Source organism: Nuphar pumila, chromosome 8 (genome assembly GCF_984573655.1).
Source record: "Nuphar pumila chromosome 8, dmNupPumi1.hap1.1, whole genome shotgun sequence".
Classification (NCBI taxonomy): domain Eukaryota; kingdom Viridiplantae; phylum Streptophyta; class Magnoliopsida; order Nymphaeales; family Nymphaeaceae; genus Nuphar; species Nuphar pumila.
This window is the reverse complement of record NC_143256.1, coordinates 100,438,737-100,453,910: the sequence shown is the minus strand read 5'-3', so window position 1 is coordinate 100,453,910 and position 15,174 is coordinate 100,438,737. Positions and strand designations below refer to the sequence as shown.

Genomic DNA, 15,174 nt, shown 5'->3' with positions numbered 1-15,174 from the left:
CAAGCCTTTAAGAAGGCAACAATATACAAAGCCTCTTATTGAAAAGAGAGAGAAGCTCTCCAAGGGTGAGAATACACAAGGGGGTCACCCCTATTTATACAAGAGGAAGAGGAGGAAAAAGGAGGGCCAAAGGGCCTCAAAAGGAGAGCCAAAAGGGGGCTCCCATAGAGTCGTTGGGAGCCCCCAACGGTCACATTTGTGACCGTTGGGGGCTCCAACGACTTCTATGTTGGAGCCCCTTTAGGTCCTAAAAAAGAATAAAAAAAGAATTGAAAAAAAAATAAAAATAAAAATTACATTTATTCAAAAAGAAAAATAGTTGTTTTCTAAAACAACTATGTGAAATTACAAAAATACCCCTATCGGGTATTGATGTAATATACAGAATTTATATATATATATATATAATAGGTACATTTTAACACCCCCCCTTAAACTTTACGGGGGAATGATGGAAAGTTTGCCGAGAAGAAACATGAAGCGAGGAGCCGGAAGAGCTTTAGTGAAGAAGTCTGCCAACTGATATTCTGAAGTGACATATGGCAGAGCAATAGTTCCTCGTAAAAATTCGTCACGAACATAGTGGCAATCCATTTCGATATGTTTCGTACGTTCATGAAAAGTATGATTGCTCGCAATATAGATGGCACTCTTATTGTCGCAACACAGCTTTGAGGCTTCAGTAATATCAACTCCCATATCTTTAAGCAAACTGCGAAGCCATACAAGTTCCATTGTTGTGGTTGCCATCGCCCGGTACTCAGCTTCAGTGGATGATAGTGAAACTTTCTGCTGCTTCTTGCATCGCCAGGCAATCAATGAGTCCCCTAAAAAGACACAAAAACCAGTAGTTGAGACTCGATCATTGGGATTACCTCCCCAATCTGCATCAGTATAAGCAAGAAGATTCAAAGGGGAAGAGGAGGATAGAAATAGCCCTTTATTGATGGTATTCCGAATGTAGCGGATGATTCGGAGAACCGCACTCATATGTACGGTTGTAGGAGCATGCTGAAATTGACTGACTGAGTGAACCGCATGAGTGATATCTGGTCTGGTGATGGTCAAATATGTAAGAGACCCAATGAGTTGTCTGTACGGTGTAGGATCTTCCAGAAGAACCCCATCCTCTAACCGCAATTTGGCATTAATAACCTCGGGAGTCTCTACCTTCTTATCATCAGAAATCTCAGACTTAGAACATATATTTGCAGCAAGCTTCATCTGTGACAAAATATATCCTCTAGGAGAATATGCAACCTCAATTCCAAGAAAATATCTGAGAAAACCTAAATCAGACATATCAAAATTATCTTTCAACATATTTTTAACATTAATAATACTACTTTGATCATTTCCAGTGATAATCATATCATCAACATAAAGCAACAAAATTACGATACTAGAACCTGCATTTTTAACAAAAAGAGCAGTGTCAGTATAACAAGAATGAAATCCTAATTTTATCATGATATCACTAAAACGATCATACCAAGCCTTAGGGGCTTGTTTAAGACCATATAATGCCTTTAAAAGCCGAAGTGTTTGACCTTGCTTAATATTTATTCCGGGTGGTGGATCCATATAAACTTCTTCACTTAAACTTCCATTTAAAAAAGCATTTTTTACGTCAAGTTGATAAATAGGCCATTTTTTGGTTGATGCGACAGCTATTAAGGTTCTGACACTAGTCATACGAGCTACGGGGGCGAATGTTTTTTCGTAATCAATACCATATTCTTGTGAGTATCCCTTAGCAACCAATCTGGCTTTATATCGTTCTAAAGAGTCATCGCTTTTAGTTTTAACTTTGAAGACCCAACGACAACCAATAGGTTTTTTGTGTGAGGGTAGATCAACTACTTCCCAGGTATTGGCCTTTTTTAAAGCATTTAGTTCAACTTGCATTGCGTCAACCCAATGAGGTATAGATTTAGCTGGATTATAGTGAGCCGGTTCAAAATAAGAATGTAGAGTTATCAAGCATGCCCGATAGTTGGGAGTTAAAGAATCATAGGATACAAACCTATTTGGGGGTATTGATATTCTAGAAGAATGCCTAACTTGTGGTTCCTCAATGGATTCGGAAATTTGAGAGTATTTTTCGAGGGCACTAATAGGTTTTTCTTGATTTCTTCTTGAGTAAACATTTATATTGGCATCACTATCATGAACATTTGTATTTGAATTACTATCATTTGAGAGTGTTATGTCAAGAGGGGATACCTCGTGAGTGTCATCTATGTTTTCAAGAGAATCTTCTTGTATGTCATCAATAAGATCATATAAGAAGATATAATCGATTTCATTTGTCTCTTCTATTTTATCAAAACCGTTTTCTTCTTCGAGAAATGTTACATCTTTTGAAACACATTTGCAACAAAAAATACGAAGTCGATTAAAATCGGGTGAAAACTTAAAGAGTTTCTCATAGGGAGAAGCATTTTTTAACTTAGAAGAGGGCATTCTATTGATTAGATAGGTTGAGTTAAGAACGGCTTCCGCCCAAAATTTTTTTGGAATATTTCTAGACACAAGTAATGTTCTAGCGGTTTCTATAATGTGCCTATGTTTCCTTTCCGCTAGGCCATTTTGTTGAGGAGTCCTAGGACATGACTTTTGATGACAAATGCCATTTTGGTTTAAATAGTTTTGGAATTCGTGAGATAAGTATTCACCACCGGAATCGGATCTTAAAATAGATATGTTACTTGAAATTGATTTTGAACCTTTTTATGAAAATCTTTAAAGAAAGTAAATACTTCCGACTTATGACTAAGGAAATAAATCCAAACATACCGAGTAAAGTCATCAATAAACGTAACATAATATGAATAGCCCCCTTTAGACATAATCGGAGAAGGACCCCAAACATCCGAATGCACCAATTCAAAAGGCTTTGATGAAAAAAAGGATCTAGTTGGAAAAGGAATAGACTTCATTTTTCCAAAAATGCAATCTTTGCAATTAATTTCTTTTTCCTTACAAAATTTGTTTCCAAAAGGAAAGAGATACATTTTGGAATAACTTGGATGACCAAGTCTTTTATGCCAAGTTTCCATATTTTTTTCTTGGACATAAGAACAAAAAAAGTTTGTAGGGAGATCAAGATGGTCCATATAATAGAGGTCTCCCTTTCTATGGCCTTGCCCAATCCGCTTCCCGGACCGGAGATCCTGCACAAAGCAACCATTAGATGAGAAAGATATTTCACATCCATGGTCGGCAATTTGAGAAACCGAAAAAAGGTTTAAATTTAATTTGGGAACAACTCTTACTTTTTGAACACAAAAGTTTTGTGAATCTTTAAAAGTGCCAATACTTGAAATTTTCAAAAAGGTTCCATCGGCCGTTGAGACACAAGAGTCCTTTGAATTGTTGCAAACATCACTAAGTGCATTTTCATGAGGGGTCATATGAAAAGAAGCTCCGGAATCAAGGATCCAAGAATACGTACCGGGTGATGATGTTGAAGCAATGGCCGCACCCGATGTGGAGGAAGAAACTTTTAGCATTTGTTGGAGAGCCATAGATATTTGTCCAAGAGTTTCTTTAATGTCATTGTTTTTGCCTTCATCTTCTTTGGTGGTGGTTTCTTCAAGAGAGGCTACTTTAGGCTTGAAGGTTCCCATAAGCTTTGGACAAGCGGGTCTAATGTGACCCGACTCATTGCAATAATGACAAACAATCATTTTTCTTCCTCTATTGTAGTTCCCTTGTTTCCCAAAATGAGGAGGCTTATAGGTTCTAACATTGTTACCCGGTTTGGATACGGCAATGCCAAGCCTTGTCTCCTCTTGAGTGATTTCGGCAATAGCATCCTCAATAGGAGGAAAAATAGATCTATGGAGAAGTGAGGATCTCACTTGCTCAAATTTGGGACGTAGCCCAAAAAGAAATTGAAACAATCGCTCTTGTTCCATTTGTTTTTGTCTTAAATCAACATCTTCCATAGAAACCCACTTTGGCTCTAAGAGAGCCAATTCATCCCATAGTGGGTTTAGAGCACTATAGTAGTCTTGAATGCTAGAATCACCTTGCTTGGTGGTTCTAACCTTTTCTTGCAAGAAGTATGCTCTTGCAAGATCCTTTTAGGTATACATACCCCTCATAAAGGACCAAGCCTCATTGGCTCTACGAAATTTAGCTATATTAGCACATACCTTAAGCTCCACATTGTTCATAAACCACACAAGGATTTTTGCGTGATTGCTTTCCCAATCTTCCACTTCCTTTTGATGATTTTCAATGGCCTTGAGATGAGCATCTCCCTCAAGAGCTTTTTCTTGATCTTCTTCCATCTTCGTGAGCATAAGCTTAGGTTCCGGAACGGTCCCCATGACATAACCCCAAAGCTTCTTACCTTTGAGATTATTCTCCATTGCCGATGCCCACATCATATAGTTCTTTCCATTGAGCTTGAAAGAAAGATCAATCTTTGTCTCCATGATGTTGCCAAGAAGTGAGAAGATGTTCACTAAAATAAGAGATACACGAACCACACCTTTCCTTCAAGAATCGAGTGGCTCTGATACCATGTAATGAGATATTGCGGAAATATAAAGAGTGCATACAAGCACATACAACAATGAATAAAAGAGAAAATATCACAAGTCCACGAAGGGACAATACAAGCACAAGCCTTTAAGAAGGCAACAATATACAAAGCCTCTTATTGAAAAGAGAGAGAAGCTCTCCAAGGGTGAGAATACACAAGGGGGTCACCCCTATTTATACAAGAGGAAGAGGAGGAAAAAGGAGGGCCAAAGGGCCTCAAAAGGAGAGCCAAAAGGGGGCTCCCATAGAGTCGTTGGGGGCTCCAACGACTTCTATGTTGGAGCCCCTTAAGGTCCTAAAAAAGAATAAAAAAAGAATTGAAAAAAAATAAAAATAAAAATTACATTTATTCAAAAAGAAAATAGTTGTTTTCTAAAACAACTATGTGAAATTACAAAAATACCCCTATCGGGTATTGATGTAATATACAGAATTTATATATATATATATATATATATATATATAATAGGTACATTTTAACACATCCATATACACTTCTTCATTAAGATCGTTATTTAAAAAGACGTTTTTAACATCCATTTGGTAGATGTTCCATTTTTTAATAGAAACGATGGTAATAAGGCACTTGACAGTAACCATTTATGCAACAGGGGCAAATGTTTCTTCATAGTCAATCCCGTATTCTTGACTATATCCTTTGGCTACTAGACGATCTTTATATCTTTCTAGAGATCCATCGCTCTTGGTTTTGACCTTAAACACCCATCTACACCCTATGGTTTTCTTACCCTTAGGAAGATCTTGAAATTCCCAGGTCTTCGCTTTTCTGAGAGCTTTAAGTTCATTCTCCATAGCTTCTATCCATTCAATACTTTTTTTGGTTTCTTCAAAGTTTTTGGGTTCTACATATGAGTGAATGACACTAAGGCAAACTCTATATTTAGGCGTGAATGAATCATAAGAAATGAACCTAGAAGGGACTTTTCTATTTTTCTCAGTTCTTCGTGGATTTTCCTCATTTGAAGAGCTAGTTCCACTAGATTCATTATATTTTTTTATTGCACTTCTAAAATTATTTTTATCTCTATGAGAATATGTGATAGGATCTCTAGTTGTTTTTTCATCAATATGTTGATAGGTAGATGGGTGTAGTAAAGAGTTATTTTCCCCAACTTCATTATCACTAGAGTCATTATGTGGGAACTCATCATCACTAGCGTCATCATTTTTAGATAATAACTCAAATAAAAAAGAATAATCCATATTTTTTTTGTGAGGTTCACATTTTTCAAAACCACTAACATTTTTCAGAAAACTCACATTTTTGGACACATAATTTGTCATTTTTAATACCATAACATCGAAACCCCTTTTGAGTTTTGGAGTAACCAAGAAAAGCACATGTGATAGCTTTTGGGGAAAGCTTGTCATTCTTGTCCGTAAGAATAAAACATTTGCATCAAAAAATTCTTAACCTATTATAATCAGGTTCTTTTGTGTACAACATTTCAAAAGGCGAAATTTTGTTTAAATTTTTGGATAGAAGCCGATTTATGAGATAGACACATGGGAGAGCTGCCTCGGCCCATAATTTTTTTGGTATGTTATATGAAATGAGAAGGGTTCAAGTAGTTTCAATGATATGTCTATGCTTTCTTTCAACTAATCCATTTTGTTGAGGTATTTTCGGACAAGATTTTTTATGGAGAATACCATAACTCTCAAGATATCTTTTTAATTCATTTGATAGTTCTTCTCCTCGAGAGCCAGTTCTAAGAATTTTCAAGTCACCATTAAATTGGTTTTTGATCATCATATGATATGTTTGGAATGTCGTAAAAACCTCATGTTTCTGCTTAAGAAAAAATATCCAACAATATCTAGTGTAATCGTCAACAAAAATCACATAATACAAAAACTTTCCTTTTGATAAAACAGGTGCCGGTCCCCATACGTCCGAATGGACAATTTCAAATGGTCTTGCTGTAAATATAGATCTTTGATTAAAAGATAAACTTCTCATCTTTCCAAGAGTATAATCATTATAAGTAAAATCACTTTTACAATGATGTTTAACAAAAGATAAGAAAGAAATTTTAACAATATTAAGATGTCCAAGCCTTTTATGCCATACATTAATATCTTTATGTTAGACAACATTACAAAAAGAGTTTTTTGGAATTTGAAGGAAGTCGACATAGTATAGATCTACCTTCCTAGAGCCTTCCCTACTCAATCTCCCAGACTGACGATCCTGTATCCAACATTTATCAGATGAGAATTTTATATCATATCCATGGTCCGAGAGTTGAGAGACCGAAAACAAATTTAAGTTTAATTTTAGTATAAATCTAATTTTTGGGATAAAAAACCTTGTTTTTCAAAATTTTCAATTCCTTTGATTTCAAGAGAAGTTCCATCCGTAGTTAAAATAAAGGATGAAGAGATTTTTTTTTGAATATTTGAAAAAAGAACAAATACTTGAAGACATATGAAAGGAGGCACCCGAATCTAAAAGCCAAGAAGTCTTACCGAGAGGAGAGAAAGTTGACATGGCGGCTACGAAAATTGCCCCCTTGAGAAGAGGTTGAAGTGCTTCCACAATTTGATGCAAAAAAAGAGCTCCATTGGAAGAAGATGAACTTTCTTCCTTTTGGGGTTGTGATGTGGTAGCCATGGTTAGTAACTTCTTCTATTTTGGACAAACCGGTTTGATGTGCCTCGGTTCCTTACAAAAGTGGCACACAACTTTGCTATAATCTCTTTTTCTGCCTTGCCCACTATTTTTCATTGCTCCTTGATTTTGATTTTTGAAGTGAAGAGGTTTGTAGGTTCTCAAATTGTTTCCTGATCTTGAAACGACGTTAACACCTTCACCTTCTTCTTGGTTGGAAGGTGTTGCAAAAACACTTGTGTTATTTTTGCTTATACCCATACGAGTCTCTTCCTCACTTAATTTAGTAATTATATCCCCAAGAGAAGGGGAAGTAAGAGCGGATAGAAGAGAGGATTGTATTTGTTCAAATTCGGGTCTAAGCCCATATAAAAAGTTGAAAAAACGATTCTCTTCTAATTGTTTATGCCTAAGCTCAATGGTTTCATCACTCCATTTGGGCTCAAGCATGGCAAGCTCATCCCAAATAGAGGACAACTCCGCGAAATACTCTCTAATAGTCATTTCGTCTTGTTGGAGGGTCAAGGCCCTTTTTTGAAGATAGCACTTGTGGGACAAGTCTCTTGAAGTGTACATTTTTTCAAGATATTGCCATGCTTGAGAGGCCTTTTTGAATTTGATAATGTTGGCATTGATTCTTGTTTCAATGGATGAGAAGATCCATGATAGGATTTTAAAATTTCTCATCTCCCATTCCTCATGTTTCTTACAATAGTCTTCAAGCGCTTTGATTCTCTCTTTACCTTAAAAAAACTTTATTTCTCCTCTTTCTACCAAGGTAATCATTGGTTTCAGTTTCGGTATTGAGCCTTGAACATATTCCCAAAGCCCTTTACCCTTGATATGAGCTTCCATATTACCGGTTCAAACATGATAATTTGAGCCATTGAGTTTGAACCCAAGAGAGAAGTGAGTCTTTTTCCACCATTTTGAGAAGAAAGAAATATAGAGTGAAAAGGATCTTACCACAAGCGAGTCTTTATAGATTACTTGATATGGTATGATTCTTTCGATATATATTGCAGGGAGTCTCCAAGTCGAGGATCAAGAGAAAGGTAGGTGCATGCCTTTCGAGGCACACGATTTTCTTCAACAATCACCTTTCTTCTTCAATAATTCCCAATGGCTCTGATACCATGTGAAAAATCCTTGCAAACAATCAAGTTTTCAAGTAACTTGATACTTCAAATGATAGCATAAAATAGCATTCATATGCTTTACACCACAAAAGAAAAGAAGTGCAGTAAATGCACTGTTTTTATAAATGTAAGGAGACAAAACTCCTCTCTGCATTACACTCCTTTACAATGGGCTTACAACCCTTATTTATAAGCTTAGCAACTCATAAGAGTTGTTGGGCTGATTCCTAACAGCTTTGATTAGAGCCGTTGGGAGTCAACCCAATGTCTCTTATTCTTGACTGTGTACAACAGTTAGTGGCTGAGTGTACAGAAATAGTACATAATGTTGAGAATAGGTGGTTTTAAGTTTAAGCCTTATTAAATTAGAGGTTATTTGAAATTTTATTAAATAATGGACTAAGATGTAATTTCTTCTTTTTGGCTTATCTATATTTAACATAGAGAGTAGCTGCCCTAATCGATATGAAGTTTACTTTCTGTACAACCATCTCTCTCTCCTCTCTCTCTCTCTCTCCTCTCTCTCTTTCTCTACCCAAGGTTCGGTGCTTATGTAATCTAGGTGTTTTACCATTGTCTTGTACTACCCCCTTTACTTATTCTTTTGTAAATTACTTCATTATGAAGGGGTACTTTTGTCTTATGTATCCTTGTTTCCTTTTCACTTTGTAGCATTGAGAGTGTCCCGAATTGAGCCTTCAAAATGGTGCATGTGCGGTGCAGACCTTTAATGAGTGAAAAATGCATCGAGTGTAGGAACATGTGGTATGTCTTGCTTGATCAGTGATGTGCGGTGGTAGCATGGCATGCGATAGACAATGATATCATCGTTGGTGCGACGATGTGTGGCGGCACAAACGTGAAGCGTTGTTTGGTTAAGTAGTGACAACAGATCAGAGGATGTTGTCTTTGGGGATTTGGTTAAGGACCTCTTGACTTAGATGAGTTTCTCATGCCTAGCGTTTGGACGCACAGAGGTGTGTGTGAGTTAGGGCTAATTCCCTTAGGGATCACCTTAGGTGATTTCAACCAAGTATGGTGACTCGGGGCTAGGCGAGTAAATGCCTAGGCGCCGACGAACGAGTCTTGGTGGTACTCTTCGCTATGGTGTTCAATTATCAACTGGTCTTTAGACTGGGGGTTGCAAGGTTTTGTTCTTTCAGTGCGAGGTTTTGTTGTAGCATGCACATGGAGTCACAATACGCTTCATGGCACACGAGGCTAAGGTAGTCTATGCACTGTTTGGAAGTGATAGCCGATATGAGATAGCTATGCACGAAGTACATGGACCAAGTAGAATACACATTTGGAGATACACTTGATCAGCTTCTGCTAGGCAGCGCACGAGGTGGTGTGCAGGGCCAATGAAATAATTTAGCACATGAAAAAGTGTTGGTGTGCGGCCTTTGGCCTTTAGGTTGGCGCGTCGCGAGTTTGCGAAAAATTCTATGCTTGTGACAAATTGGCATCAGAGTGGAAAGATTCACGATGACCTTGTTGTTCAGTGAGTGTGACACTGAAAAGGCCAGTGATGGTTTGTCCTGTTTACGCGAATTTGCACAGCTAAAGTGTGGTTAACCGAGCGCAAAAGTAGGTTGTTGGCAGGGTGGTATGTGTCATCTTGTTGATGGTAAGTAGAAATGTAAGGTTGCTCTTCAGTTGGTTAAGGGAACGTGAATAAGCCAAAGATTCCTACTAGTTGTGCGTTAGGCTCGCAGGTGGAGCATGGCATTTACCTTGTGCATGCAGAGAATACGCGTTGGATTCGGATAGATGGATTCACACCTTTGAGTACGAGAGACTTAATTGAACTTCTATATTCTCTCCCAAGTTTGTGGGTTAGCGAAGTGCCCATCTTGTGTAGAATGCTCATTGTTTTGGTCCCTTGAGTTTGATAGTTCCTCTGTGATTGTGTGTGCGGAAAAAGTTATTGTTCGTAGCTCGTCGATTTGGTTCCTGCAGAAACGTTTTTGCTAGCTCCGGATGAGAATTGCATTGTTCGACTGTGTTGCCCCGTGTGTGGACGAGTGCTTAGGAAGACGCTTTAAAGAACTGCTTTGGGGTGATACGCAAGTAGGCATCCCCTACTTGAGGACTAGGTTGGACCATTTAGAAAACCACAAGTTGGTACTTTAAGGGAGTTGATATCCCTACGGCACACGTTGATAGTCGCTCTTCTCTGCGAGGACCACAAAGGGCTTGGAATTGCCCTTGCTGGGGTTGGAAGGTGCCCTAGCCATGAGCGTGAAGACGACAAGTTTGTCGTGCAGCCGAGGATGACCCACTTGTATATGGGACTACACTGAGGTCCCACGAGTGAAAAATACTTGATGATGTTGGAGTGGAAGATCATTGTCTAAGTGATTTGAGGCGCGTTGAGGAATGAGACTTGACATGCTAAAGGTTGTGGTGATGGCAGATGAAAACCAGAACAAATTGAGTATGGTGAAGAAAAGAAGACCAAAGATAAGTGCAAAGGGAAACTGGCATAAGTAAAGGTTGTGTTCTTACCTGTATCGACATTGTCGAGGACGACAATGGTTTAGGTAGGGGAGAATGTCCTAGACCAAGCCTTTGGAATGGGGCATGTGCAGTGCGGAGCTCTACTGAGTGGAAAATGCATTGAATGTAAGAACGTGCGGTATGTGTTGGCTTGATCGGTGAGGTGCGGTGCCGATAAGTAACGATATCATCGTTGGTGCGACGATGTGTGGCGGCACAGACGTGGAGCATTGTTTGGTTAAGCAGTGCCAGTGGATCAAAGGATGTTGCCCTTAGGGATTTGGTTAAGGACCTCTCGACTTGGATGAGTTTCTCATGCGTAGCATTTAGACGCACGAGGGTGCATGTGAGTTAAGGCTAATTCTTCCAGAGATTACATTAGGTGATTCCAACTGAGTATGGTCACTCGGGGCAAGGCAAGTGAATGCCTAGACGCCAGTGAACGAATCTGGGTGGTGCTCTTCGCTATAGTGTTCAATGGTCTTCGGATTGGGGGCCGCAAGGTCTTGTTCCTTCGGTGGCGAGGTTTTGCTATAGCGTGTGCATGGAGTCGTAATACGCTTCATAGTACGCGAGGCTAAGAGAGTCTATGTATTGTTTGGAAGTGATAGCCAATATGAGGCGGCTATGCATGAAGTGCATGGACCAAGTAGAATACACATTTGAAGATGCGTTTGATTAGCTTCCGCTAGGCAGCTGCGCACGAAGTGGTGCACAAGGTCAATAAAATGATTCAGCACATGAAAAAGTGTTGGTGCGCGGCCTTTGGCCGTTAGGCTGGCCAGACTAGGCATTCTGGCGCATCAGAGAGAGTCTATACTTATAAACATAAGGGACTCTCATTTTATGTTTCGAATAAAGTTTTTCTTCTCGTTTTAAGACTCATCTCTTTGTATCTTCTTCTCTTGAGATCTAATATCAGTAATTCCATCCAGTGATAGATGTTCACAAAAAATCTTATATTACAACTGTAATTTGACTGAGCTATACCAACTCCACAACAACAACAACAACAACTACGCCTTCATCCCAAAACAATTGGGGTCAGCGATATGAACCAAAAAAGAAATTCATTTTGGGTCTTCCACATGAATCCTTTTCCTCCAATCATTTCTATCCAACGCCATGTCCTCGGTGAGGTTCAAAGCATTCATATCCTTTCCTATCATCTCCATCCAAGTCTTCCTAGGCCTACCCCGACCTCTTTTAACTAATATATTTTCCCATTTCTCCAACCTTCTAACTGGAGCATCATTAGGCCTTCGCCGAATATGTCCAAACCATCATAAACGATTCTCTCGCATCTTATTTTCAATGGGTGCAACACCTACCTTCTTACGTATCTCTTCGTTCTGAATCTTATCTTTTATTGTATTTCCACACATCCATCTAAGCATCCGCATCTCAGCTACACTCATTTTTTGAATATGATGTCTCTTGGCAGCCCAACATTCCGTACCATATAGTAAAGCGGGTCTAATAGTCATCCTATAAAACTTTCCCTTCAACCGCAATGGCATTCTACGATCGCACAGCACTCCAGTAGCACTTTTCCATTTCATCCACCCAACCTTTATCCTATGATTTACATCTCCATCAATTTCTCCATACTTTTGAATGATGGATCCCAAATATTTGAAATAATCATTCACCGGTATATCTTGCTCACCAAGCTTCACTACACTCCCATCACTACTCCGTTGCTTACTAAACCGACATTCCATATATTCAGTCTTACTCTTACTCAACTTAAAACCTCTAGCTTCCAATGTCTGTCTCCATAATTCTAACTTAGCATTAACCCCAGCTCTAGACTCATCAATCAAAACAATATCATCAGCAAACAACATACACCACGGTACATTTTCTTGAATTGATCTCGTAAGCTCATCCATCACAATCGCAAATAGGAAAGGGCTTAAAGCAGATCCTTGATGTAACCCAACCGTTATCGGAAAATTGGTTGTCACCCCTCCACAAGTGCGGACATTGGTTACTACTCCTTCATACATATCTTTAATTATACTAATGTACTTGAGAGAAACACCTTTCTTCATCATTGTCCACCAGAGAACGTCCCTAAGTACTCTATCGTATGCCTTCTCTAAATCAATAAAAACCATATGCAAATCTTTGTTCCTCTCTCTATATCTTTCAATAAGTTGTCTAAGAAGATGTATAGCTTCCATAGTTGATCTTTCAGGCATAAAACCAAATTGATTCTCCGATATCATGACAACCTTCCTCAACCTAGACTCAATCACCCTCTCCCAAAGTTTCATAGTATGACTCATGAGTTTTATACCACGATAGTTTGTGCAATCTTGTATATCACCCTTATTCTTATATAAAGGCACCAAAGTACTCTTCCTCCACTCATTAGGCATCTTATTTGTAATCCTAGTATGTTTCTAGCATCGTAGAGGTCATTTCATTGTCTGCACTTAATGGTTGCCTCTATTTAGAATTTCTAAAAATGAGAAACTGAATGATTTTTTTTTGTTCACCACCAGCATAATAACATTTTCCAGTTGGACCAGCACCAAATTCAAAACAACATTTTAAAAGTATGAAATGCAAATACTTCATAGTAGCATGCAGAGTATAGACATAAAAAGTTCCAAAAATAACAGTCAAGTCCGCATAGTTTGAGCCATAAATCTTGATCACATTTTGTTGTGTGTAGGTAGTGACAGTTGCAAAATTCCAAGGTGGTGGTGCATTCAATGTCATTCCTGATTCTGTAACAATTGGGGGCACCTTCCGAGCTTTTTCAAAGGAAAGTTTTAATCAACTCAAGCAGCGAATCCAGGAGGTAGATGTTCCATGATTGCATGTATTCTGCTACCTTTTTAAAGTTTTAACGTTTAGACCTTCCTCTATTCCTTAGGTCATTGTGGGACAAGCATCAGTTCAAAGGTGCAGTGCAAGTGTCAACTTTATCAAAAAAGAAACGCCCTTCTTCCCAGTGACAGTGAATGATAAATCTTTGCATGAGCACTTCCAAAGAGTTGCTGGGGATATTCTGGGCACAAATAATATCAAAGACATGCAGCCACTAATGGGTTCAGAAGACTTTTCATTCTTTGCAGAGAAAATACCAGCATACTACTACTTCATTGGCATGAACAGTGATTTGCTAGGGCCGCTTGAACCTTCACATTCGCCATTCTTCACTGTCAATGAAGATGTGCTTCCTTTAGGTGCAGCACTCCAAGCATCCTTAGCAACAAGGTATCTTCTTGAATTCCATCCTAACTCACCATCTTTGAAAGGAAAGGTCCATGATGAGTTGTAAGATGAATCTTAATGATAATTTCTGGGATCCTGTTTGGCCAAAGCTTCACGATCCAAATTGAGTATTGGACCTTAACTTGTTTCAAACTTGAAGAACTAGTCAATTATTGTACATCATTACCTCATTATCCTATACTTCCTCTTTCTTGGATGTCACACATGAAATCATATTTGATAAATTTGTTATGCTGTTATTCAATCTTCACAACGTAGTGGAATGGTTTTCACTTGCATCTGTCAGGGGGTATGAACGACAATGAAGTTCCTTGGAGAGCCTGTAATCAGTGAAAATTCAATTTAGTTTTCCTTTTCTTGTCATGGTGACACCGTAGATAAGATAGTTACTGGTAGTTATAGCCAAGATTGTGTTGCTTAGTAGCTCCTCCAGAAAACAAGTGTGAAATTTTCTTAAGCATTGTTTGCAACATTTGAAGACACGATTGGAGAACCTTGGCAGTTAATATGAACTTAACAAGGTGAGATTTATGCTTGCTATGATGCTTGTGATTTCATCTTCTAGTGACTGTTCAATTGTCATTTTATAGCACACAAGAAGTTTTGTCTCGGAGCCAGTCTGAATGACAAATTTAGACTGGTCCAACATAACAGCATCCACACACACACACACACACACACACACACACACACACACACACACACACACACACACACACACACGACTGCATCTAGTTAAATCCTTGGTAAAAAATTTTGGTTCCATATTCCTTCAGTCTTAGCATGAGTCATGGAAGTTTTATAAAGAATGATGCTGAACTTTGTTCGATCAGACACAAACCAGTGCTGAATCACATTACCATGGCATATTCAAGGTTTGAAGGTTGAGAAATCATAGAGAAGCATGAAAAAGCAGCTTTGTTTTCGGCCACACTTTTGTCGGTCTGTGAGCACTTCACATGCAGATGAAAATCACATCAAAATGCTTTCTCATGAAAAAAATTTCTAGTTTGTTTCATGAATGAGAAGAAAAATGGTGAGAAAAGGGCAACTTACACGGGTCTTTTTTGTGTATGGTCCTACCAACGT

At 38.5% G+C, this 15,174-nt stretch overlaps 1 protein-coding gene across 1 annotated transcript in view; it reads left to right on the top strand.

Annotated features, from left to right (window-relative positions):
* The window catches only part of IAR3 (peptidase M20/M25/M40 family protein), a 117,812-nt gene extending 103,483 nt beyond the window's left edge, over positions 1-14,329 (top strand). The window contains exons 4-5 of the mRNA XM_090016287.1: positions 13,520-13,648; positions 13,724-14,329. Coding sequence (XP_089872413.1) covers positions 13,520-13,648; positions 13,724-14,131 — 537 coding nt within the window. The 3' untranslated portion in view covers positions 14,132-14,329. The remainder of the gene's footprint in view (positions 1-13,519; positions 13,649-13,723) is intronic.
* Positions 14,330-15,174: the final 845 nt, after the last annotated feature.